The sequence below is a fragment of the Macaca nemestrina genome, chromosome 10 (assembly GCF_043159975.1).
Source record: "Macaca nemestrina isolate mMacNem1 chromosome 10, mMacNem.hap1, whole genome shotgun sequence".
Lineage (NCBI taxonomy): Eukaryota > Metazoa > Chordata > Mammalia > Primates > Cercopithecidae > Macaca > Macaca nemestrina.
Window position 1 is genome coordinate 24047643 of NC_092134.1, and position 25843 is coordinate 24073485.

At 46.4% G+C, this 25843-nt stretch overlaps 1 protein-coding gene across 5 annotated transcripts in view; it reads right to left on the reverse strand.

Annotated features, from left to right (window-relative positions):
* The window catches only part of LOC105493456 (acetyl-CoA carboxylase beta), a 166463-nt gene that overhangs the window by 7347 nt on the left and 133273 nt on the right, over window positions 1-25843 (reverse strand). For all 5 annotated transcript variants that reach the window (XM_071071168.1, XM_011761132.3, XM_011761128.3 and 2 more), the window contains 14 exons: window positions 24879-25034; window positions 23596-23799; window positions 22288-22443; window positions 16609-16731; window positions 15915-16184; window positions 14659-14756; window positions 12237-12357; window positions 9553-9663; window positions 8535-8678; window positions 7346-7466; window positions 5451-5547; window positions 2533-2629; window positions 1788-1923; window positions 249-426 (listed from right to left, as the gene is read on the reverse strand). In XM_071071168.1, coding sequence (XP_070927269.1) covers window positions 249-426; window positions 1788-1923; window positions 2533-2629; window positions 5451-5547; window positions 7346-7466; window positions 8535-8678; window positions 9553-9663; window positions 12237-12357; window positions 14659-14756; window positions 15915-16184; window positions 16609-16731; window positions 22288-22443; window positions 23596-23799; window positions 24879-25034 — 2012 coding nt within the window. The remainder of the gene's footprint in view (window positions 1-248; window positions 427-1787; window positions 1924-2532; window positions 2630-5450; window positions 5548-7345; window positions 7467-8534; window positions 8679-9552; window positions 9664-12236; window positions 12358-14658; window positions 14757-15914; window positions 16185-16608; window positions 16732-22287; window positions 22444-23595; window positions 23800-24878; window positions 25035-25843) is intronic.

A 25843-nucleotide genomic window follows, 5' to 3' on the forward strand; every position in this document is an offset into this window, starting at 1 on the left:
ATGGCTCATCATATTTCCCTTTTCATCCTGGCTGCCAGGAAGCTCAAGTGCTTTCGGTCTTTCCTTTTTATTTTTTGATTGCAAACTTCCTTGGGAAGGAGGAGTATAAACCATGAAAGAAGAGACAACATTCCTCCACCACCCACAGGTTCCAGCCACTGCACCCCTCCATGATCCCCCAAGGTCATGGGTTCTCAAGGCTGGGAGAACAAGAAAAGGCTAAGCCAGGCTAAAGGCAACACACCCACCTGCTCTCTTTGTCCGCATACATTTCTATGCACAGCGGGTTGATGGTGGCATCTATGACCACCCAGGAGCCTCCCCGGAGCTCCGCATAGGGTGGGATATAGATCAGGATGGGCTGTTTGTATTGTCTGAGGCCATCCACGATGTAGGCTCCAAACTTCAGCACCTGATCATACATGTCTGAAAAGCAAAGCAGCCTCCCAGTTTGGCAATTTCAGGGCCCTCACTCATCCACACACGAAACCCACTGCCCTAGTTGTCCTGGGGGTCCTGAGAGAGCGAGCTCAGCTAGGAGGCTTGGAGAGCACTGGGCTGGGAGTCGGGAGCACTGATCGCTCTCTAAGTAGCCGTGTGACCTTGAACAGGTCATTCACCCGGTATGGGCCTCAGTGACCTTATCTGTGAAGGCACAGGGAGAAACCAATCTCTAGGATTCTTTCCAACTGGAATTGAGATGCCCTCACCCGTGACTGTCCCCGCCCTGCTCCACCATTTCCAGCAAAGAAAACCCTCGCTAACAGTCACACTGATCCTTCCCCAATGTGCACAGGCAACATGGCCCTTATTTCCCACCAAGACACATTTCTCCAGGTCCCCAGGCACCCTGCATGAAAACAAGAATGCAGTAATAACAGCACTGACAATCACACTGCATGCCAGCAATTAGCTCATCAGACCTTTACCTCAGCCCTCTGAGGTTGGTTCTGTTCTTAACCCCCTTTTACTAAGGAGGGAAACTGAGGCTCAGTGATGTCTCCCAGCTAACAAGGACTCACAGCAGGTCTGCCTGCCTCCCATCCAGCTCTGTCCTCAACACCCCAGTGGTCTAACAGCCACTCTCTCCCAAAACATGCTTGGTGGCTTAAAAAGTCCTCACGCAATTGTAAGGTCACATGAGGCTCAGAGCCGCTTTCTGCAGAGGGAAGGGCGGACAAACATCCTCCTCACCTTGCCAAATGGAGAGGTGCCTGCCCAGGTCACCGGACAGCTCCTGGGGCTGCCCCAGTCATGAGGCTGGACCTCATGGTGTGACCTCTAGAAAGTCACACTTTGCCTCCAACCCTCAGTTCCACATTTTTTTTTTTTTTTTTGAGATGGGGGTCTCACTCTGTTATCCAGGCTGGAGTGCAGCCTCAACCTCCTGGGCTCAAGCAATCCTCCCACCTCAGCCTCCCAAATAGCTGGGACAATAGGCATGCGCCACTACGCCCAGCTAATTTTTTAAACATTTTATTTTTTGTAGAGACAGGGTCTTGCTATACTGCCCAGGCTGGTCTCAAACTCCTGGCCTCAAATGATCCTTCTGCTTTGGCCTCCCAAAGCACCGGGATTACAGGTGCCTGCCACTGTGCCCAGCAGTTCCTCATCTTTAAAGCAGGGTAGTGGGGCACCTGAACAGTCTTTTGTCCTCAGGGTTGTTGGGAGGCACAGCTAAGATGATGATGGGCACAGACTAGGACATGAGCGTCACCACCCAGAGGGTGCTGTCCTGGGTGCTGACCCCAAGGCTTTGGGGTAACCACAGGCAGGGAGGGGCTTACCTTTCATGCCACCGGAGAACCCCCTCCAGTTGGCAAAGATCATCAGGGGCAACTTCTCCCGGTTGAAGTCCTTGATGGCCTGGGCGGTTTTGTAGGCTGAGTCTGGGAACCACACCTGCCCCGCCTGCTGAATTATCTGGAACACAGAGCTGTGGGGATCAGATGCCTCTGCGCAACAGCAGCCCAGGACACAGGGACGGCTGCCGCAGCCTCGCCCTGGATAGCAGGCGATCTGATCTGTGCTGGCCCCAGCACCAGAGCCAGGGCTCAGAAGGATAGAAGCCCCATCTCCTCGGCTCAGGACCAGGCTTGACCCTCCCATTGCAGCCCAGCAAGGTTCCCGTGGCCCTCATTTCCAGGCTCTGAGGGGTGCCGAGCTCGTCAAGGTCACACTGAGCTGGGGGAAAGCTGGCCCTGGGACCCGGCCCTCTGACTCCTGAGCTTCTCAGTCTGTGCCCTGGCCTAGTGCAGAAACAGCAACAGGGGCAGGGCAGGAGGCGGGAAGGGTTTCTAGGGACCTTTATCATCTGCTGAGGAAGAAGCAAGAAGGTGCAGCCCTTTATGCAACCCGTAGAGAAAGTGTCAGAGAAATAGCCACTAAGCCCCCCCAGGGCCAGGGACTGCACTGGGTCCCCTGCTTCTCCACCTGAGCTGGCAGGGCAGGGATGGGACCCCCATGCCCAGGACCCACTCTCAAGACAGTACTGCTGGCTGAACCAGCAGCCACAGCTCCTGGCCCCCTCACCTTGGCCTCAGAATCCAGGTTGGCAGGGTCTGCAGGGACCACCACCTCCACAGTCCGCGTCTCCACAGCAATCACTCCCACGGGAATCCCCCCAAGCCTGGAAAACGAGCACTGGTGAGCCAGACCCTGGGCAGCACCCCAGACGCATTTGGGGACCTCTGGGTGTGGGGGTGAGGGCGTGTGGAGGAGAATGTTCTTTTTAATCTGGCGGATTATTTTATTGGAAGGCAAAGAAAAAGCCCCAAAATGGTGAGAGCCTTGAAAGGTAGCAGACCTATTGGTGCCCTTTTTGGGGCAAGAACCATCAGAGGAGGGCTGGGATGGTGTGGGGCCTGGAGCAGCATGAGCCACTAGAACTTTCCGTGATGAGGGCCACGTTCTCCATCTGCACTGTCCAATACAGGAGTTGTGGGCTGCACGTGGAACATGGCAAGTGTGAGGAATTGAACAGGTCATCCTCTGTCACTTTGACTTAGTTCAATTTAAACTGAAGGAGCCGGGCATGGTGGCTCACGCCTGTAATCCTAGCACTTTGGGAGTCTGAGGCAGGAGGATTGCTTGAGTCCAGGAGTTTGAGACCAGCCTGGACAACATAGTGAGACCCTGTATCTGCAAAAAATAAAAAAATTGGCTAGGTGTGGCGGTGCACACCTGTGGTCCCAGCTACTTGGGAGGCTGAGGTGGGAGGATTGCTTGAGCCCAGGAGGTCAAGGCTGCAGTGAGCAGTGATCATGCCTCTGCACTCCAGCCTGGGTGACAGAGCAAGACCCAGTCTCGAAATAATACTAATTATAATGAAACTAAAGAATCACATGTGGCCAGCAGCTACTACACTGGACAGCATAGGTCTAGACATCAAGTTGCACTTGGGAAGGGCGGAGCGATGTTGAACTGGACAGAGACTCAGCTCAGGGGATGCCATTACATCAGTTACTTGCTACTGAACTGTGCATCACTACATGGTTCTCATTTACCCCACAAGGCAGGGGTTGGGCAGAGCAGTCTTCAAAGTGTTTTCACATGGAAGGTGGAATGGATTTTTTTTGGCTTTGCTTTTAAAAATATAATTTATTTTATTTTACTTTATTTATTTTGAAGATGGAGTCTCGCTCTGTCACCCAGGCTGGAGTGCAATGGCGCAATCTCAGCTCAATGCAACCTCCGCCTCCCGGGTTCAAACAATTCTCCTGCTTCAGCCTCCCGAGTAGCTGGAATTACAGGCGCGCACCACCACACCCAGCTAATTTTTGTATTTTTAGTAGAGACAGGATTTCACCATGTTGTCCAGGCTGGTCTAAACTCCTGACCTCAAGTGATCCACCTGCCTCGGCCTCCCAAAGTGCTCGGATTACAGGGGTGAGCCACTGCACCTGGCCAGAATTCATTTTGTTAATAAGTAACATATATTCATGCTAGAAAGACAGGAAAACAAACATTCAAAAAAAAAAAAAAAAAAACTTGAGTCACCCCACATTACCATACTGTTAGCATTTTCATCTATTTCCTTCTAGTCTTTTTTTTCTAAACAGTTAGAAGTTCAACATATTTCGGAGACTTGGATACTGATGTCTTTTTCACTTGGCATCATAGAATGAGCAATTTCTTCCCTTAACATTAAATATTACGAGGAGCTCAAGCAATCCTCCGGCCTTGGCTTCCTGAGTAGCTGGCACTAGAGGCGTGTGCCACCACAATCACCTGATTTTAAAATATTTTTCGTAGAGATGGGGTCTTGCTATGTTGCTCAGGCTGGTGTCAAACCCTTGAGCTCAAGTGATTCTCCTTCATTGGTCTCCTGAAGTGCTGGGATTACAGGCATGTGAGCCACTGTGCCCAGCTGTACTTTATTTATTTATTTATTTATTCATTCATTCATTTATTGAGACAGAGTCTCCCTCTGTCACCTAGGCTGGAGTGCAGTGGTGTGATCTAGGTGTGCTGCAACTTCCGCCTCCTGGGTTCAAGTGATTCTCCTGCCTCAGCCTCCTGAGTAGCTGAGATTAAAGGCACCTGCCACCATGCCCAGCTAATTTTTGTATTTTAAGTAGAGATGGGGTTTCGCTATGTTGGCCAGGCTGGTCTTGAACTCCTGACCTCAGGTGATCTGCCTGCCTCGGCTTCAAAGTGTTGGGATTACAGGCGTGAGCCACAACGCCCAGCCCTGGATATACTTTAGTATTTATTGCCCAAGACGTAAATGACAGCAGCCAGTCCCACTTATGGAGTATGTAGGACATTTTAAGTGTTTCACCTATGTTATTGCATCTAATCATCACAATAGTCTTTTGAGGTAGAATTATTATCCCTATCTTACAGATGTGGAGGACCAGAGAGGGTGAGTGATGGAGATGGGGCTTGGCCTCAGGTCCAGCACAGAGCCTGGACTTACAGCTGCGACATCGTACCAGGAACCTGAGTGATAAATGATGAGGATGCAGCTCTGGGCTCATTATAAGGAGGAACTTTCAGGCAGGTGGAGCTGTCCAAAGAGATGGAGGCTACAAGGCTGAAGGGTGAGCTGCCCAGCTCGGAAAGCATGCAAGCATTTCAGCCTCCCACCAACACTGGCATACAACAGGGCTCCTGTCCATGGCTCCCCTACAGTGGAATTCAGAGTGCCAGTGTCTGTGAAGTTTTCTGAGGAGAGCACGCAAGGCCACCTTCTGATGCCCAGTGGAGTTGTCAGCCCTCGTGGCCTGGGGCCTGATTACAGGCAGGGGTCCCCAGCCTCAGGAGGAGGTTGGCTGAGATACCGCACACACAGACACTCCAGAAACCATCCCCCAGATTGGTTTTTTCTTTTAGAAAATCCTGAGGCCCAGAAGAAAACTGCCCCTGGAGGTCCGTGGTCTCACACCTGGGGGTCCCAATGCCTGGTGAGCCAGACATGGGCAGCCTGCTCCCGTCTTCATGATTACCTTGCTCGTCCTGTCACCACGGTCTGCGCCCAGGGTGCCATGATTTCCTTGAAACTGCCATGGTCAAAGAATCCGCTCTGCCACGTTCCCTTCAGCGCTGTGGGCAGAAGGGCAGAAGCCCAGGCTGGAGGGCCAGGTGGCCAGGGGCCCCCAGGACACACCTGGCTGCGTAAAATCTCCCTAACGACAGCCTGGCTTTAACCTCATAGCCCAGATACCCCTTTCTACCTACAACCACACAGGTCCCAACCCCTTTCCCCGCTTCCCAAAACACCTCAAAAGACAAACAAGCTGCAATAAATATACCAAGTCAAGAATTCAGTCCACACGGAGTATCTGACTACCACCCACAGCCAGCCACTTCCAAACGCGCTGAGATTCTAATCACAGTCTCTGCCCTCTCTTCCGAAGATGCAGAGAGTGGACAGACACCTCCGGAAGGTGGGATTTCAGGAAGGGATCACCTGCCCCGAAAAACTCATCCCTCACCTGCTAGCTGCTGGCTGTAGTTTAATAACCACTCAATTGGGAAAAAAGTTTCAATTTCCCAGAGAGAGACAGAGAGAGAATATGATGATGTCAACAACAGCCATCGGAGGGAAGGAAATGACTTAAATCCATGCGATAGCATAAATGGCTGTGGCTCTGACCAGGAGGCACAGCCAGAGTGGGAGGCGTCTCAGGCGTGGGAGGCCCGGCACCCAGGCACGCAACAGCCCAACTTCAGCATCTGCCAAGGACTGGCCTGACAGTGAGAAGCTGAACATTTTTTAATGGAGATAAGTAGTCCCCTCTGTGTTTACAGGCCAGAAAGCCCAAGAGAAATGAAAAGAGAGAGAAGGAAGCCACAGGGCTCCTTGCACTGGCCGGAGTCTGGCACGCTGCCGAGGGTCACCTCTCCTGCGTCGCACTGCCGAGGAGCAGCCAAGTCTAAAGGTAGCAGCATGTGAAATTCTAGATTTGGGATACAGTGACAGGAGCAGCTCAGCTTTCCTGTTGTGTTCTGGTTGCTCAGAATGAAATAATATACCTCCAAGAGAGAAACTCATCCCTTTCAGAGAAAAGGAGAGAATGTGTATATGCAAAAATATGTGTGCATGTGCATGTGTGTTCACGTGTCCACGTGTGTGTGTGTCTGTGTGTGTAGGTATAGAAGAGGCCAAATTGGCCAGGCATGGTGGCTCATGTCTATAATTCCAGCACTTTGGGAGGCTGAGGTAGGCAGATCACTTGAGGTCAGGAGTTCAAGACCAGCCTGGCCAACATGGTGAAATTCCGTCTCTACTAAAAATACAAAAATTAGCTGGGTGTGGTGGCAGGCACCTGTAATCCCAGCTACTCAGTAGACTGAGGCAGGAGAATCACTTGAACCCAGGAGGCAGAGATTGCAGTGAGCCAAGATCATGCCACTGCACTCCAGCCCGGGCGGCAGAGCAACACTGTCTCAAAAAAAAAAAAAAAGAGAAGAGACCAAATTACCTATCCTGTGTAAACTCACAGAGTTCCTTTGTAAGAGAGAACGAAAGAGAGAAAGATGGAGTCTTCTCTTTGAAACTCTGATGTTTCAGCACTGAATTTTCTACTGATGAGACAGTGGAGCAGTTAGAGACCACGGAGCATGGAGCATCAGGGGAGGGAGACCACGACCACCATTGCACCCCACCTCCATCTATTAGCTCCAGAAATTGGAGGCTGTTTCCACCCCTTCTGGGTCAATGGCTGAGGAAAAGCCTGGAATAAAATCTCTATTTCTCTACTCTCCCTGCATTTGATTTCAGGTGTACCTCTCTGGGATATGAGAACAAATATCAAGCCTTCTACCTAAGTGCTCCTTTGTCTCAAGCCCTAGAAAGAAACCCAAGACGAGGTCCTAGGCAAAACGCTTTAGAACTTACTTGGGTGAGGCCTTCCTGCAAGCATCCACCGGGGGTCGTAGGGAGCTCTGGATGGGAGGAATTCAATTTCTCTGTCAATGGGGTCAGTGGGTGTGATGATAGGGACAGGGCTGTGATTATCCTAAAAAAGAAAGCCAGTCTCTGACTCAGTCTGTGGTGCTTGTCAATAATGCCTCTGATCAGCACTTTGCTCCTCTGACTATGATTATGCCTGGTTATGCACCAATATCCCCTCCCTAGGGCTCCTGAAGCCACTGCTCTGATTGGAAAATGCCAGATAAGGACTGGCCGTCCCATGGATTCTTCTGAAATCTAGTTTATGAACTCCTGAGTGTGCTTCCCGGTTCACATGGCATCACTGATGCTGGGAAGTTACAGAAACACAGGAAAGGGTTGCTACTGTTATATATGGTCAGAGAGGAGGAAAAACATCTTAAAAGAAAGAAAAAGAGAAAAAGAGATTGGTTGCGCAGAGTGGTAACAGATGGCATGCAGATGGGGAAAAGGGGCACATGGGAATACAAACTGATATTTGTGACTTGGGGTTCTTGGCAGAAGATCTGGAATGATCTGAACTCTGGAAACCCAACATCTCAGAAATGATTATAATAAAGAAAGACAACCTCACTCATTTGTAAGGAATGTTACAGTTAACCAAGAACTATGCCCACTATTGTCCCCTTCTTACTTTGGTGAGGACCTATCAAATGCTGTGCTCTAAGTATCACTTCACTTAATCGTCATGATAACACCATGAGTTAGGTGCTATTATTATTCCCGTTTCACAGATGAGAAAACAGGCTCGGAAAAACTTAGAGACTCTCCCAGTGTCTTATAGCTACTGAGGAGGAATCCAGGAACCAAATCCAGCCTGATTGTAAAGCTCGAAGACTCAGTATTGTCCAGTGCTGCCTCTTGTCAAGAGGCAATACTACGTCCTTCTAAAGGATCAACAGCTAGCATCCTTACAATGGCATTAGTGCCACCAAAAGAGCAAAGGACAGCTAGTATAGGGCTAGGCGTCAGAGAGAGAAGAAAAAAGGAGTAAGAAAAATCAACCCCAGCCACATGCACAGTGCTTCCTGCTCCCCAGCCTCCCACACCACCCAGGAGGTGACAGGGACACAATTAGCCCGTGAGCTTGATGATAGAGTCTTCCAGGCTCTAAGCTGCAGGGGGAGTACTGCACCTTTGGCATATAGGACAGCCACTCCAGAATGGTATAAACCCCCTCAAAGTCATCTGGCACGGTGATGTGGGAAACGCCATTGTAATGCATGATCTGAACGCCACCCAGCTGGTTGTTGGATGTGTAGACCTCTCTTCCCAGGACCTGCTTTGACACAACATGGTTAGCAACATCCTGCATGGTGCAGGGCTCTACCACCTGTTTGGAAATCATCTCAGCACTTCTCAATCCTGGCTACACATTAGAATCACCCAGTGGATTTCAAAAATCCTGAAGCTCAGGCTACATTCCGACCAATTATATCAGAATCTATGAGGCTGGGACCCAGGCATTAGTTTTTGCGTTTTGTTTGTTTTTTAGTTTCTAGGTAATTCCAACGTGAAGCCCAATTTGAGAACTGGTGATGCTGCTGACTGCTACCTTGACCATCTCAAAAGCAAAACCCTAGCTAGAGTTTCTGATTCAGCAGGTCTGCGGCAGGGCTCGAGGATTTGCTTTTCTAAAAAGTTCCCAGCTGATGCTGATGCTGATGCTGTTGGTTCAAGAACCAGACTTGGAGACTTAGGCTGGGATTTGAGCAGACATTAAGCATAGAGACTTTTCAACACGGAAAATGTTTTAATACAGTGAGAATAGTAGAATACAAAACTGTGTATCCACTATAAATTAGCCACATAAAGACAGAAGATGAGAGCGAGCTATACCAGAATGATAGAAGCTGCAAAATTACTTTTCTGGGGGGTCCTTTTCTAATTTTCTGCAATGCGTTATGGCACTTTAATAATTTCTTTTAAAATATCAGTAATACAGGGAGTTAGATCCACCGGAATAGCCTAAAACTATTTTTTTTTTCTCATAAGGAGCCCAGATAACTGCAAATAGGAAAAAAAGAGTTCTTGCATCAGTAGGAATGAAACTGGTTTCATATTGAGAAAAATACCTGACCAGAGACCAACGAGAATGTTAAAATGAATCCTGCCCCCAAGGATCCACTCCACACAGGCCCCTTTTTCGTCACCTTGTTGAGAGCACTTGCTCCCGTGAGGATGATGTGAGAGTTCTCCACCTGGATCACTCGCTGGCCCAGCCTCACCAAGTAGGCCCCGATCCCAAGGGCTCGGCAGGTCACCTGTGGAGAGAGGAGCCCTTCTGAATTCTGGAGAGGGGCGAGGGACCCACCCCCACAGCAGCGAAGAGTCCAGGAACCTGCTGGGCCCAAATGGAAGTTATGTTTTGACCAACGGCAACCCAATTTGAAGCCAAACCTCAGTAGAGGCAAACGCCACTACTTCGGGCCACTTTATTGAGCTTGGATTCCTATATGGAAGTAACACGGTTAACAAAGACTGCCGTAAAGACAAGCAGCAGACACTGAACACTTCAGATCTTAAGAGGCTTGTGTGTAGCTCTTCTGAGCTTGGGCATTCATGGGCCATTGCAGCCTCTTGACAACCAAAAGTACACGTAGGAGTGCATGTAAAAACCAGTGAAATCCAAGTAAGGTCTGTACTGAGTTAACAATATTGTGCCAGTGTCAATTTGCTGGTTTTGATAATGTACTAGGGTTATGTGAGTGCCATGGGGGAAGGGGGGTGAAGGGTACTTGGAATTTCTCTGTACTATCTTGTAACTTGTGGTGGGTCCTAAATGACTTCAAAGTAAAAAGACTGTACATATAAGCTAGAAAACAAGCCCAAGGAAGATGCCTATGACCAACATTTACCACCTTGGAAACTGAAGATTCAACATTGCATGTAAAAATAAGGCCTTCCAAGGCAGTTTATCATTAAAAAGCGCGATTACTCCTGCTGCTGCTGCTGCTGTTAGAATAGGTAGGCAGGCAGACATGAGCAGGGCAGGAGAGGAAGGCAACCATCAGGTGATAGTTAGGCAGTTGTTAAAGTGTCTCTCTAAAATAACAATTGGTCACAGCTGGCTCCAGGGACAGGCAGGCTCCTGATAGATGGAAAACACTTGAAGCTAGTATCAGTAGCTTCCCAATCAGATCTCAGTTGCTGGGCAGGTGGGCTCCAGTGTGCACACTAAGAGGCAAGCTGGCAGAGTTTATCTGCTACGTGACCTGCTTCTAGGAACACTTGACTGGTAAGGGAAGAAGGCCTCCAGTGAGCATGCACACAACTTCAGTAAACACACTGCATGCGGCCCTCCTAAGTGCTGGCAGGCCACTTGCATGCAGACAGCCCACCCCAAGGGAAGAAACACAAACCCTAGAATCAAGCCAATGCATAAAAACCCAAAAGGGTCAGATGAGGCACTTGAATCTCTCAAGTTGCCTTGCTTGGCTCTCTTCCGAGTGTACTTCATTTCGTTCTTGCTCTAAAACTTTTAATAAACTTTCACTCCTGCTGAGAAACTTGCCTGGGTCTCTTACTCTGCCTTAGACCCATACAGATTCACCACCACCAACACCACCACCACCACCACCGCCACCACTACTGCTACTATTGCTAGTACTAGAATTACTACTAGTACTACTAGTAGTAGTAGTAGTAGTACTACTACTACTACTACTACTACTACTACTACTACTACTGTACTACTATAGTACTACAGTAGTACTACTACTAGAAACAGAAAACATTTTTGGAAAGACCATGGGGATGGGATGGGGACTACTCCTTATATGCCAGTTAAAGTCAGATAAAAGTTATTCTAAACATTCAATACCTTTAAAATAAGATGAGATCGGACCCTGATTCAAACAAATCACTAGAAAAGGGTATTTTGAGACAACTGTTAAACCACACTGGGTTCCAGTGATATTGCTGATTCTGTTGGGTGTAATATTTGTATTTCAGTTATGTTTTTAAAAAGCAGGGGAAGAGGGGCCGGGCACGGTGGCTCAAGCCTGTAATCCCAGCACTTTGGGAGGCCGAGATGGGCGGATCACGAGGTCAGGAGATCGAGACCATCCTGGCTAACACAGTGAAACCCCGTCTCTACTAAGAAATACAAAAAATAGCCGGGCGAGGTGGCAGCGCCTGTAGTCCCAGCTACTCGGGAGGCTGAGGCCGGAGAATGGCGTGAACCCGGGAGGCAGAGCTTGCAGTGAGCTGAGATCCGGCCACTCCACTCCAGCCTGGGCTACAGAGCGAGACTCCGTCTCAAAAAAAAAAAAAAAAAAAGCAGGGGAAGAGGGTGGGAGTCCTTATCCGTTAAAGATCTACCCTTACACTTTGGGAGGCTGAGATGGGCAGATCACGAGGTCGGGAGATCGAGACCATCCTGGCTAACACGGTGAAACCCCGTCTCTACTAAAAAATACAAAAAAACTAGCCGGGCGAGGTGGCGGGCGCCTGTAGTCCCAGCTACTCGGGAGGCTGAGGCAGGAGAATGGCGTAAATCCGGGAGGCGGAGCTTGCAGTGAGCTGAGATCCGGCCACTGCACCCCAGCCTGGGCGACACAGCGACACTCCGTCTCAAAAAAGAAAAAAAAAAAGATCTACCCTTAAGTATTTGTGGATGAAAAGACATGATGGGGGCTGGCTTTAAAATACTCTAAAACAGGGTGCAGGGGATGGGGGTGAGATTGAGGAAATAGCAGTGGGGCGGCATGTGGTAACTGTAGGAGGTATCTGATGGGCACATGGAGTTTATTATTGATTCTCTCTAATTTTGTGACTATTTTAAAGTCTCTATAATGGAAAGTTGAAAAGTAAGAGAAAATAGAAGAGGACTCACCAAGCTAATGGTGACGATCTCTTCGTAAGCCAGAGAGGACTCCCCAGCAATCATGCCTGAGCCCCTCAGATTCTCCACGCCCAAGCCATCATCTTTCCCGATGATATCCGTGATCATGTATCTTCAAAAGCAAACACAGGTTAAAGGCTGGGCTCTAGCCCAGAAAAATCCAAGGTGGATGCATTTTCCAAGGAGGGACTGACTGGGCAGCGAGGTGAGAGATTGGAAGCAGACAAAGCATCCAGAGGCAAAATGAAATTGGCATCTAGGACCCTCACAATGGGTGCTGAGATTTCTAAAAGGGCAAGTCAGAATCAACAATCATCACCCTGCTCTGTAATCCCAGCACTTTGGGAGATCGAGGTGGGCAGATCACTTGAGGTCAGGAGTTCGAGACCAGCCTGACCAATATGGCAAAACCCCATCTCTACTAAAAATACAAAAGTTAGCTGGACGTGGTGGCACATGCCTGTAATCCCAGCTACTCGGGAGGCTGAGGGAGAAGAATAACTTGAACCTGGGAAGTGGTGGTTGCAGTGAGCCAAAATTGCACCACTGCACTCCAGCCTGGGTGACAGAGCAAGATTCTGTCTCAAATAAATAAATAAATAAATAAATAAATAAATAAATCATTCATCACCCTGCTCCCATCTGTGAAAGGAAAATAAAAACTAGGACCACAATTCACAATGCCAAAAGGAATAATTTAAGCTGAAGCTGAGTCGTGCAAGCTGCCTTTCCTTTCGTTCCTTTTGTAAGCAGATAGATACAGATAAAAGGTGAAATATCTCCACAGGTCGTTCCTTTATGTCCGCCTTATCTTATAGAAAGTGCTGACTTACTGAGCGCAAGAAGAATACATAACTGACTTCCCCTGCCTGCGCCTTTTCTCTTGCAACATGTGATTACCAGAACTTCCCTCTTTCCCCTCCAGCCTGCTTTTCTCCTTTAAATACTGAAGGCCCCCAAATCATCTTTGAAGAAAGGCACAGGCCACAGATGGTTTCTATGATTCCATGTTCTTTGCTTCTGGATGTGTCCTTAACCTTGGCAAAATAAACTCAATTGATTCAGACCTGTCTCAGATACTTTTTGGTTTACACAAAAAAAGATGTCTGCTTGTGCAAAGGCTGTCTCAGTGAAACGTCACCCTCAGCCCATATTCCTCCAATGGTCTCAGAGAGATGGGGGTACACAGAGGAAGCCTGTTCACAATCAATCAATCAAAGATTTCAGGGCCACATAATAAGCATGAGAAACACTGTCCAGCCAGCCTCTGTTAGAGATTCACAATGCACTTTAGCATGTGTGATGGTTAATATTGTCAACTTTAGGATGCAAAGTATTGTTTCTGGGTGTGTCTGTGAGGGTGTTGCTAGAGGAGATTAACATTTGAGTCAGTGGACTGGCAGAGGAAGACCCACCCTCAATGTGGGTAGGCACCATCCAATCATCCAGCTGCCAGCGCGGCTAGAAAAAGCAGGCGAAAGAAGGTGGAGTAAGCTGGCTTGCTGAGTTTTCTGGCTTTCATCTTTCTCACACTCTGGATGCTTCCTGCCCTCAAACATCAGACTCCAGGTTCTTCAGCCTTTGGACTCTTGGACTTATGCCAGTGGTTTGCCAGGGGCCCTCGGGCCTTTGGCCACTGAAGGCTGCACTGTTGGCTTCCCCACTTTTGAGGCTTTTAGACTCAGACCTAGCCACTACTGGCTTCCTTGCTCCTCAGCTTGCAGACGGCCTATCATGGGACTTCACCTTATGATCGTGTGAGTCAATTCTCCTTAATAAAGTCCCTTTCACATATACATATATCCTACTAGTTCTGTCCCCCTGGAGAACGCTAATACAGCATGCTACAGGTACTGAGAAGGCCTGCAATAAAGATATTTATGAGATCTCATTTAACCCAGTGTTTCCCAAACTCATCTGACTATGGAATTTCCCCCCAACTTATCACTAACATTGCAAAAAAACCCAGTCTGGGAAAATCCTGAATCAGTTAATCCCACTAAGAAAAACATAACTTGTGCTGGAAAAGATAGTCAGCAGCCTTTGAATGCTCTCAAAGAACAGACCTCTCTCTGTCCCACCCATACCTTCCCAGTTTGCCAAGTCACCGCTACATCAGTTTGGTCATAAAAACTGAGCCTGCAGCTCCTAGTAGATTCACAAGAATCCATTCTCATTCTCCCTGCATGAAGTGCTATTTTTGTGAAAGGAGTCACTCATCTTAGAATGACAAGGATGGATTCACCTTGGAGAGTATAACAAATGTTTAAGGCATCAGTGCCCCCAACAGGCATTGGTTCCCATCATAAAAACACCACCACCCCACTGGAAAATACCGCCACAAGCCCTGAGGAAAGAAGACAGCTTAAATTAACCACAAGTAAATTAAGGAGCTACCTGATAAGTTATTTACCTGGATTCTCCTCCTTCCTCGATGTGTTTACAGTGGACAGAGTTCAGGGAGCTGATTCTGGTGTAGTCTTGGGGAGTCAGGTACAGGTATTTAAATCCCTTAAAAAATATTTTAGTGAGGCTATGAATCCAGTTCCCTGCACTGAAAGCCACTGTTTTTTTTGTTTTTTTAATGTGAACATTGTAGGGATGGATGTTAATAACATGTTAGTAACATGTCAATGACACATTAATACATCTCATGTAAATACCATATTAATAACATCCATAAACTGAAGTTCTGTTTTGAGCTAAGCTCTCCTCTAAGGACAATCTCATTTTTATTTCTTACTGCCAGCACCCCAACATGAAATTTTAATTTTAAAGATACACTGTTTATCCACTGTTTACATACTCTGTATATGTATATATGTTAACAAATATTTTATTGCCACCCCAAAAATTATTTTTCTGTCTTCTTGGGGGTAGTGGGCAATACCACCCCCAGAGAAAGCATGCTCTGAATGGAAAGGATGACTGTCCCCTGTCGTTTCACATCTCAGAAGGCGTGTGTTTCCCCATTCATCTTGCCTTTTACGGCAGCTGGTAGCTATACAACTCCCCGAAGATTTTTTTTTAATTGAGGTGGGGGGTCTCACTCAGTTGCCCAGTCTGGAGTGCAGTGGTATGATGATCACGGCTCGGTGCAGCCTTGAACTCCTGGGCTCCAAGTGATCCTCCCACCTCAACTTCCCAAGTAGCTGGGGCTGACTACGGGCATGCACTATCACGCTCACCTAGTTTTTTAATTAGTAGAGATGACGTCTGGCTATGCTGCCTAGGTTACCTAGGTTGGTCATGAATTCCTGGCTTCAAGCTATCCTCCCACCCAAGCCTCCTGGGTTGCTGGGATGACAGGTGTGAGCCATAATTCTAAGAACACTATGAGGCCAGGGAGTTGACAGTCACCTCTGCATCCTCAGTGCGCACTGCATTCAGGAGCACACAGCATATATCAGCTCAGGGTTTATAGACTTCTTTCATTATTCCCGTAAGGAGCCTTTTTATATCTTTTTTTTCTAATCACCATTCCCATCCCCCCCACAGTGAAATGTTAATATCACTGATATACTGTACGCCTGTTTATACACCACATGTATACCTGTGCTTTATACATAAGTGAGATTTTTTTTCACCTCTTGCAGGTGCTAGCACTCCTATTGAAAATACAGTAGTAGCTGAGCAGAATCACCCTGCCCCGCCAGCTTCACGACGTACTTTGTGGGGGTCTTCTGGGTCCACCCAAGCCACGTGGAACATGTGTTTGATCTCCTCTGCCATGCCAATACGGGCGCCACTGTTGGCTGCCACGTAGATTTTGGGAATGCCCTCTGCCCGGGCCATCTCAGATGCCCGCAGGTACAGAAGGTCCTCCCCAGGGCCAAAGGATCCGATGCGAAAGGTGATATCGTTGCCGATGACGATCATGTCCCGTCCTTCAGGGTACTCCTGGGTCTTAAACCTCATTTTGAAGGCCACCATGCCCACCTGGCAAGGGGATGAATGCACAAGGAAAATGAGTTTGTTTCTCTGGGGGAAAACTTTTTTTTTTATTTTAGTTATTATTATTATTTTTGATACAGGGTCTTGCTCTGTTGCCCAGGCCAGAGTACAGTGGTGCAATCATAGCTCATTACAGCCTCAACCTTCTGGGCTTAAGCAATCACCCCTGCCTCAGTCTCTCGAGTAGCTGGGACTATAGGTGTGCACCACCACACCTAGCTAATTTTTAAATTTTATGTAGAGACAGGTTCTCACCATGTAGCCCAGGCTGGTCTTGAACTTCTGACCTCAAGTGATGCACCCACCTTGGCCTCCCAAAGTCCTGGGATTACAGGTGTGAGTTACTGCACCTGGTCCAAAAATATTTTTAAGGGGGCGACTCCAGCCAGGGGCTAGGCTCTGCTGTTACCTCATTTCCACCAGGAAGTCGGTTCATCTCCACCAGCTGGCCCTGAGAGTCCAACACTAATTCAGTGTATGTCAGGATGTCTTTGGGATACTTGTCTGGGGAGCCCCACAGTTTAAAGAGAGCCTGGGGAGAGAAGAGGAAAGAGAAAAAGCTTGAAGTCATCAGTAGGGAGGAACTATCTTTCCCAGATGGAGATGATGTGTCATGATTCCAGGGCGAATTTTGTAGTTCACTCTCTTTTCAAATCATGAAATATTTAAAGCACCCATCCAGTGGCTCTGTCAAGTCTTGATTTTTCCATAGTTGTTTAAGGTATTTGAAAGAAAGACGAGAGATGCGACTGAAGCCCCAGCTCATTCTTCCTCCCACCTCCAACCCACAGGTGACCATTCCCTTGAATTCAGTGCCTACCAGTCCTATGCATGCTTTTTTTCTATTTTCCTTCATCCTGTATGCATACATTGGAAACATACAGTATTATTTTGCACTGCCAACTTTAAATAAATGGTACCACACTGGACACATCCTTCTGCGAATTACTCTTTTTTTTTTTTTTTTCCCCACTCTTGTTGCCCAGGCTGGAGTGTAGTGGCGCGATCTCGGCTCATCGCAACCTCCACCTCCCGGATTCAAGTGATTCTCCTGCCTCAACCTCCTGAGTAGCTGGGATTACAGGGATGCACCACTGCACCCAGCTAATTTTGTATTTTTAGTAGAGATGGGGTTTCTCCATGTTGGTTAGGCTGGTCTCGAACTCACAGCCTCAGGTGATCTACCCACCATGCCCTCCCAAAGTGCTGGGATTACAGGTGTGAGCTACCACACCCAGCTGCAAAATTACTTTTTCTATTTCTCTTTGTTTGAGAGATTTATCCATATTGATAAATTTAACTCTGGTCTGCTGTTCAGATTTCCATTCTCTCTCTTTCTCTCTCTCTCTGTATATATGGAGATATAGATATAGAGACAGACAGACAGCCGGGCGCGGTGGTTCACGCCTGTAATCCAAACACTTCGGGAGGCCGAGGCGAGCAGATCACCTGAGGCCAGGAGTTTGAGACCAGCCTGGCCAACATAGTGAAACCCTGTCTCCACTATAAATTAAAAAATTAGCCAGGCACGGTGGTGCACGCCTGTAATCCCAGCTACTCCAGAGGCTGAGACAGGAGAATCGCTTTGAACCCTGGAGGTGGAGGTTGCAGTGAGCCGAGATCTCGCCACTGTACTCCAGCCTGGGTGACAGAGTGAGACTCTGTCTCAAAAAAAAAAAAAAAAAAGATAGATGTGTACACACACACACACACACACACACGTGCATACACCTAGGAGTGGAACTGTAGAATTTCTGGGACACAGGGAATGTGAAGCTTCAACTTCACTGATATTATTGCTCCCAATGTTTTTGAATCCCTTCACAAGTACAGTAAGAACGTATAAGGACTCTTCTGCTCCATATATTGTACAGCATTTGGTCTTGCAAAGTTTTTTTGAGGGTCTTGTTGTGTCACCTAAGCTGGAGTGCAGTGGTGTAGTCATGGCTACACCTCACTGCAGCCTCAAACTCCCAGGTTCAAGTGATCCTCCCATCTCAGCCTCAGTAGCTGGGACTATAAGCATGTGCCACCACACCTGACTATTTTTTAAATTTTTTGTAGAGACGGGGCTTTGCCATGTTGCCCAGGCTGGTCTCGAACTCCTGAGCTCAAGCAATCTGCCCACCTCAACCTCCCAAAGTGCTGGGATTACAGGTGTGAGCCACCACACTGGCATGTACAATTTTCTAATGTTTACTCAACTGCTGTGTGTGAAACCATATTGTGGAATTAACCTGTACTTCACTGATTATTACTGAGGTGAGTGCCTTTTAATATGTTTATTAACCATGTGGGTTTCTTTTTGGCAAGCTTTCTGTTTATAACCCCTACCCATATTTTGTATGGTTTTGCTTTCTTTCCTCATTGATTTATAAGCGTTCTATAGATGAGCTACTTCTAATCCCCTGCTGATCATAAGGCACCAAAATGTATTCTCCCAATCTGGGACTTGTCTTTCCTCTTTTGCAGGAACAACTTTTAAGTTTTAATGTAAATTTATGGGTCTTTTCCTGTATAGCTTATGCTTTTCACTGACTCCAGGTGGCTTTAATCCTCTCAAAGTTTATTTTTGTTATTGGATGTGGCAGAGATCGAAGTTTATTTTTTCCAATCAGATAAGCAATTTCCCGAAGATCATCCCCTCATTCACAATCCCACCTCCGCATTTTATCAACATTCTATTTATGAGTGGGTCTGAGTCTAGGCTCCCTGTTCTGTCTAGTTCTGTCACACTACCACACTGTCTTAATTACTGTTGTCTTAAAATAAAGTGATGACATCTGCTAAGATGACTCCTCCTGACTCTGTTCTTATTCAAAATTGTTTTTGCTATTTATGAGCTTTTACTTTTCCATATGAATTTTAGGATCAGCCTCCAAGTTTCACCAGAAAAACTCTGGAATTACATAGAATTTATTAATTTGATAAAAACACAACACTGAATCTTCCCATCATTCGTGAGCATGGTATATCTCTCCATTAATTTAGGCTTAATGTCACTCAATGAAGTTTTAAAATTTCCTCCATAAAGATCTTAATTTTTAATTTTTTCCTAGATAAATTTATAGTCTTGTAAATGGCATTTTTTTCTCCAATTACATTGTGCAATTACTGCTAGTCTATTGCAATTACAAGTGATCTATTGCAATCGCAATTATCGATTGCAATTGATAATAATGCAATTATTTTTTGTACACTGAAATCTTATGTCTAGCAATCTTGCTGTATTCTGTAACTGCTCCTATAGATTCTCTTGCATTTCTTATGGAGACATTTAGATCATCTGCAAAAAAAAAAAAATCATCATTTTGCTTTTTTTCTTTCCTGTCTTTACACTTCATTTCTTTTTCTTGGTTACTGCGTTGTCCAGGAACTCCAGTAAAAAATGTATAACAGAAGCTGCGATAATGGACATTTCTGTCCTGTACTTGTCTTTAAAGAGAATACTTCTAACATTTCACCATTAGATTCTATTAATTTTGGGTTAATATCCTCTGTCAAGATAAATAAATTCCCTTCTATTCTTAGTTTGTTAAAAGATTTTATTATAAATAGATGCTGTCTTGTCAAATATTTTTTACATCTATTAAGATAGTTAAGTTTTTTCTTAATCTATTAATATGGTAAATACATGAATAGACTTCCTAATGTCAAATCATATAAGAAGACACAGGATAAACTCTACTTTGTCTAAACTTGAAAAAAAAAATCATTACTGGATTTCATATGTTCATATTTTATTATTTTTATGCCTGTGTTCATAACAAAATAACCAATTTCCCTTTTCCTGAAGTTCCTACCTGGGGTTAATCTTAAGGTAATAACCTGAAAAAATGAGTTAAGAAGCACTCACCTTTTAAAAACTCTCTAAACAATCTAAATACAGAGAGAACTATCTGTTTCCTAAAGGTTTGGTAAAATTGTTATAAAACTATCTGGGCCCAATTTTTAAAAACGACTGATTTCTTTAATGCTTATAAGTATTCAGATCAGATTTTAATTTATTCTACAGCCATTTTTTATGAGATCTATTTTCCTTGGAAAATTTCCACTACATCTAAGTTTTCAAATGTATCAGTCATCCATAGCATTCTGCTTCTTTATCTAAAAAAGAGACAATGGATTTGCTCCTGGTTTAGTCATGTTTCTTCTCTTATGTCTCTTGAGGTCAAAGGCTAAAGGATACAGACAATGACATTCTTAATCATAAGAGTTTCCACTTATTAAGCACCCACTGAATACACATACTTTTCCAACCACCTTATGTGGTAGGTACTGTTATTATCCTTATTTTACAGAAGAGAAAACTGAGGCCCAGAGAGGTGAAGGAACTTGGCTAGGGACAACAGGAAGCAAGGGGACAGATCCAGCATTCGAGCCGGGGCCTGAGTGACTCTAGAGAGCAGCTTTTCCTATTCTTCCGTATCCTCTATGCATGAGGCATGGGCACAGGTAGGAACAGATGCTTCCTGCCTACACTGGAAGGTCCCTGACCTCGGTTTCATGAACGTCATTCACAAAGCAATGGTGGGAAGTGAAAAGACATTCACGTCACCAATGTCAGTGGTTCAGGCTCCTTTAAAGTCCCTATGGCATAAATATATAAAGGCATAAAAAATACTTAAAGAAAATGCACCCAAATGTTCTTTCACGCATTGATGGTGGGAAAATTACATATGAGTAAAATTGTATTTCCTTATTCTTATCTTTCCATAGTTTCCTATGTATACTTTAATCATCAGAAAAACATAACAAAATATTATTTTTTTGTTTTTGAGACAGAGTCTCACTCTGTCATCAGGGCTGGAGTGCAGTGGCGCCATCTTGGCTCACTGCAGCCTCCACCTCCCAGGTTCAAGCGATTCTCTTGCCTGAGCCTCCCGAGTAGCTGTGACTACAGGTGCCCCCCACCATGCCTGGTTAATTTTTGTATTTTTAGTAGAGATGCGGTTTCACCATGTTGGCCGGGCTGGTCTTAAAATGCCTGACCTCAAATGATCCACCTGCCTCAGCCTCCCAAAGTACTGGGATTACAGGTGTGAGCCACTGTACCCAACCCAAAACATAATTTTTTAAGAGTAGACTAAAAATTACTCAAAGGCAGTGACCCCTCCTCTTTCCTAGAGCTACCTAGACTTCGAATGGTGCCTGGCAAGTAGTAGGTACTTACTAAATGACCATTAAAAAGACCAGAAGGAAACACATCAAAATGTTAAGCAATTTGTCATCAGAGTATGGGAATAGGAATTATTTTTTCTTTATTCCATGCTCCTTTATTTTCTGAAGTTTCTATATCCTATTACTCTTATCATTGGGATAAATTAGTCTTATTTCAAGAAAAATACTATGAAGTAGTTCCCAATATATTAATTTCTTTTTCTTCAGTGAAGACCTTGTTCTTTTTTTTTTTGAAGATGGGGTTTCACTTGGTCACCCAGGCTGAAGTGCAGTGGTGCCATCATGGCCCACTGCAGCCTCGACCTCCCAGGCTCAGGTGATCCTTCCTGCCTCAGCCTTCAGGTAGCTGGGACTACAGGCATGTGCCACCATGCCCGGCTAATTTTTGTATATTTTGTAGAGATGGGGTTCTTCAACTTCTGGGCTCAAGCAATCCTCCCTCCTTGGCCTCCTAAAGTGCATGAGCCTCCGCACCTGGCAAAACCTTGTTCCTTAGACTAGGTTTTTTTGTTTTTTTTTCCTTTGAGACAGAGTCTCGCTTTGTCACCCAGGCTGGAGTGCAGTGGTGTGATCTCGGCTCACTGCAAGCTCCGCCTCCCGGGTTCACACCATTCTCCTGCCTCAGCTTCCAGAGCAGCTGGGACTACAGGCACCCGCCACCACGCACGGCTAATTTTTCTTTTTTTTTAAGTAGAGACGAGGTTTCACCATGTTAGCCAGGATGGTCCCGATCTCCTGACCTCGTAATCCTCCCGCCTTGGCCTCCCAAAGTACTGAGATTACAGGCGTGAGCCACCGCACCCAGCCTAGACTAGGTCTTTAGAAGGAGAATTAAGGATGGGCTTTGGTTCTGGTGGAATCTGCTGGGAGGACCCGGGTGGTACTGCGTCTGAGCCGCCGGACTTGCCTGTCTGAATATTTCTGGGAAGTCATAGATGTAGGTAGTTCCCAGGGACTGGGCCTGGAATCGCTTGGCCTGGAGCAGATCCTTGGTGACGTAGGGAGTATTGATCAGCATCCCGTGCTGGGGCCCTTGCTTGTTGCCAAAGGAGTGAAACATGATCTGGATCAGAAAGGAAGGAAAACAGAGAGTGAGAGAAAATCACACTACTCCCCCAATTTATTTCTGCCCAGTCCTCAATGAAAATGCAGATGGGGGAAGCAAAGCAGGTCGCATGGCATAACAAAGTGAGTGCCTGCGCTAGGTAAAACTCTCTTCTTCACCACTGTGAAGAACCAGAACAAGAAGGGACAACAGGGGCTGCGGATACACAGTTCCAAAAATACAGCGATCAGGGCATCACATACTCCCAACAAACAGGCGTTCATGGAAACACTGGTGATACCTGAACGTGGTCCATGTTGGTGTGAACAGTCCTGTGCCAATGTCAATTTCCTGTTTTGATCACGTACAATGGTGAAGTTCAACATTAACATTGGGGGAAACTGGGTGAAAATCCTCTGCACTATTTTTTTTCCCTCTGTACTAATTTTGCAACTGCTTGCGAGTCTTCAGTCTTCAATTATTCCAAAATAAAAAGTGCATAGCCAGGCACAGTGGCATGTGCCTATAGTCCCAGCTACTTAGGAGGCTGAGGCCAGAAGATTGCTTGAACTCAGGAGTTCAAGCCCAGTCTTGACAATATCTCTTTAAAAAATGGCATGTATATATACATATATATTTATGTACACACATATGAATTTAACTGGCAGTCAAAAGAATATTTAATTCACTTTACAAAAGTCCGAGAACATGGTTGGGAAAAGTATTTCCCTAAGTGAACCAATCTAAGGACTGCATTATAGTCAACCATAGCAGTGTACAACTTATCCCAAATACGGCCACATGGCCAGGCGCGGTGACTCATGCCTATAATCCCAGCACTTTGGGAGGTCAAGGTAGGCAGATCACTCGAAGTCAGGAGTTAGAGACCAGCCTGGCCAATATGGTGACACCTCATCTCTATCAAAAATCCAAATATGGCCACAGAATGGATTAAACTTGGAGATTCACTCTCCTTCTTAGGTGAATGAAAAACCAAGATTCAAAGGCTAACATATTTAACATAACACTCAGAGGGGGCTACCCCAACCCAGAATGACAAGGCAGAGAAAGGCAAGACCGCCACCAAACGCCTTCTTAATCTACAAATGGATGGCCCAAGCAGCCTGCTTCTGCTTTGACTTAGACCCGCATGGCACGAGCCAGCCTTACATTTCCGGATCTGGAGTCAGTCACTTCTTTGTAGAGGCTGATGTCCAGGTAGTAGCCCGACTCATTGGTGATGAACAGGCGGATGGGAACAGCGCTGCCGGTGGTGGTCTGGCGTATGTTGATCTTGACTTCAGCCTGCAGCACGCGGAGTTTCCACAACCGGCTGCCGTAGCGCATAACCATGGAGCGCACGGACTCCTCTATCTGCCCGAAAACACAGCAATTCCAGTTTCAGCGCCCAGACATCCCAAGGACATTTGCAATAGCACTGATACTAATAAGAGGATGAGATATACTGACTACAAAAACGCCTGGGACATAGTATGTATCCAACAAAAAGTTTAATAACAAGCAACGGCTCTTGCTAAGCGTTTAAAACTCTTTACCTCACTGCGCCCTTGTAAGTACTCAAGAGAGGCGAGCTTTTTTATCCTTCATTGACAGATAAGGAAACTGAGGCTGATAAGTGACTAAGCTAGTACTGCTACGTTATATTATCTTTACACGTCTTTGACTCAAGCCATTGAACTGCTTCCTTCTGGAACTACGTGAACTAGTGAGGCCAGAGCAGCCGCATGGGTTCCCTGAATCCCCCAGACACCAAACGGATGTATCAGAACTTCTCTTTTTAATAATATTATTGTATTAATTATTTTAATAATATTAAATAATAAAATAAAATATATCATGTAATTTATATATGTTGATATTTTATTATCAATATTAATTTTATTAATAATTTTATTATTTTATTTTTTAATTTTTAAAATTTTTAGTAGAGATGGGGTCTCTCTATGTTGCCCAGGCTTCTCTTAAATTCCTGGGCTCAAGCAATCTACCCACCTCAGCCTCCCAAAGTACTGGGATTACAGGCGGGACTTGTTTCATTCCAGAATCACCACCATAAAAGTCTGTCTGCTCGCGAAGAGCCACCTGACAGGGAACACTCAGCCACAGACCTCACGGTCTCACGCCTCTCCCCACCCACATGCAGTCCCCAGTGCAGCCTGGAACTAGGGAAAAGACAAACGTTTGTTTTGCAAGACATTTTGAGCATCCTTGTCGTCCTTAAAGTAAAGCACTCACGTGCAGGGCATGGCCAAAACATAGCTCTAGAATTGAATGGCAGAAGGTTTGTTCTCCTCCTGCAGCAACCGAGGCTCAAAAAAGCATGGATTCATCCTGGAATCCAGGTCTCGAGTGGCAGGACACAATACCCTGAATCAACATGGCTCCGAGGGTAAACCCAGAGCCCGGTGAGAGCCCCCCCGCAAAGGCGAGACCTTCAAGGGGTCCATGATGACAGTGGGCACGAAGTTGAGGAAGATGTGGTTGCAGTCGGTGCGCACGCTGGTGTTGTTGAACGCCACCTCCAGCTCGTCCATGGCCTCCAGGAGCAGCCGCTCACCCTCGTTCTGCAGGTACTCGAAGGAGGCTTCCTGCCAAAGGGCGGGAGGGGCAGCAGCTCAGGCCAGGGGTGCAGGTCCACTCCCAACTGGCAGGAAACTCAGCCCCAAAGAGGCAGAGGCAGGAGGAAAACATTCCCCTCCTCCAAAAAGTGTGCCAGGCAAGAACAGCAGAGCCCTGCCTCTTAGAGGCGAAGGGACTGCAAAGCTGTTGAGTGTATTGACATGTGTCCTATTTTCTGCATTCTGACACTTTGACACCTGGGGCCTTGCTGACCCTGGATCACCACCTGCCCTAATTACCCAGGGCCAGATGCCTGAGAACTAGAGACAGCTTCTACACCCCAGGGTCTGCTGAGATGATTCACAGACAGTCCTAAACCTGTTTACTCAGCCTCACCCTTTTCTTCTCCAGGAAACCAAGATCAAGGCTCTCACCCATGTCTTCCGTGTCTTCCCTTCCGTCCCTCTGCTGCCTGACCAACCCCAGAGCCTCCCCATGTGGCCTCGTGGCAGGGACAGCCCCTTCTTCTTGGGAACTGTGAGTAAGAAACTGTCTTTTTGATGGCAGTTTTCTCCTGAGCTGTTGGCCTCACCATACCTCAACAATAATAAAACCTATCAAAATAGCTTGACCAGGTGCAATGGCTCACATCTATAATCCCAGCACTTTGGGAGGCCGAGACGGGTGGATCAGTTGAGGTCAGGAGCTCAAGCCAGCCTGGTCAACATGGTGAAACCCCGTCTCTACTAAAAATACAAAAATTAGCTGGGCATGGTGGTAGGCACCTGTAAACCCAGCTACTCGGGAGGCTGACACAGGAGAATCGCTTGAACCTGGG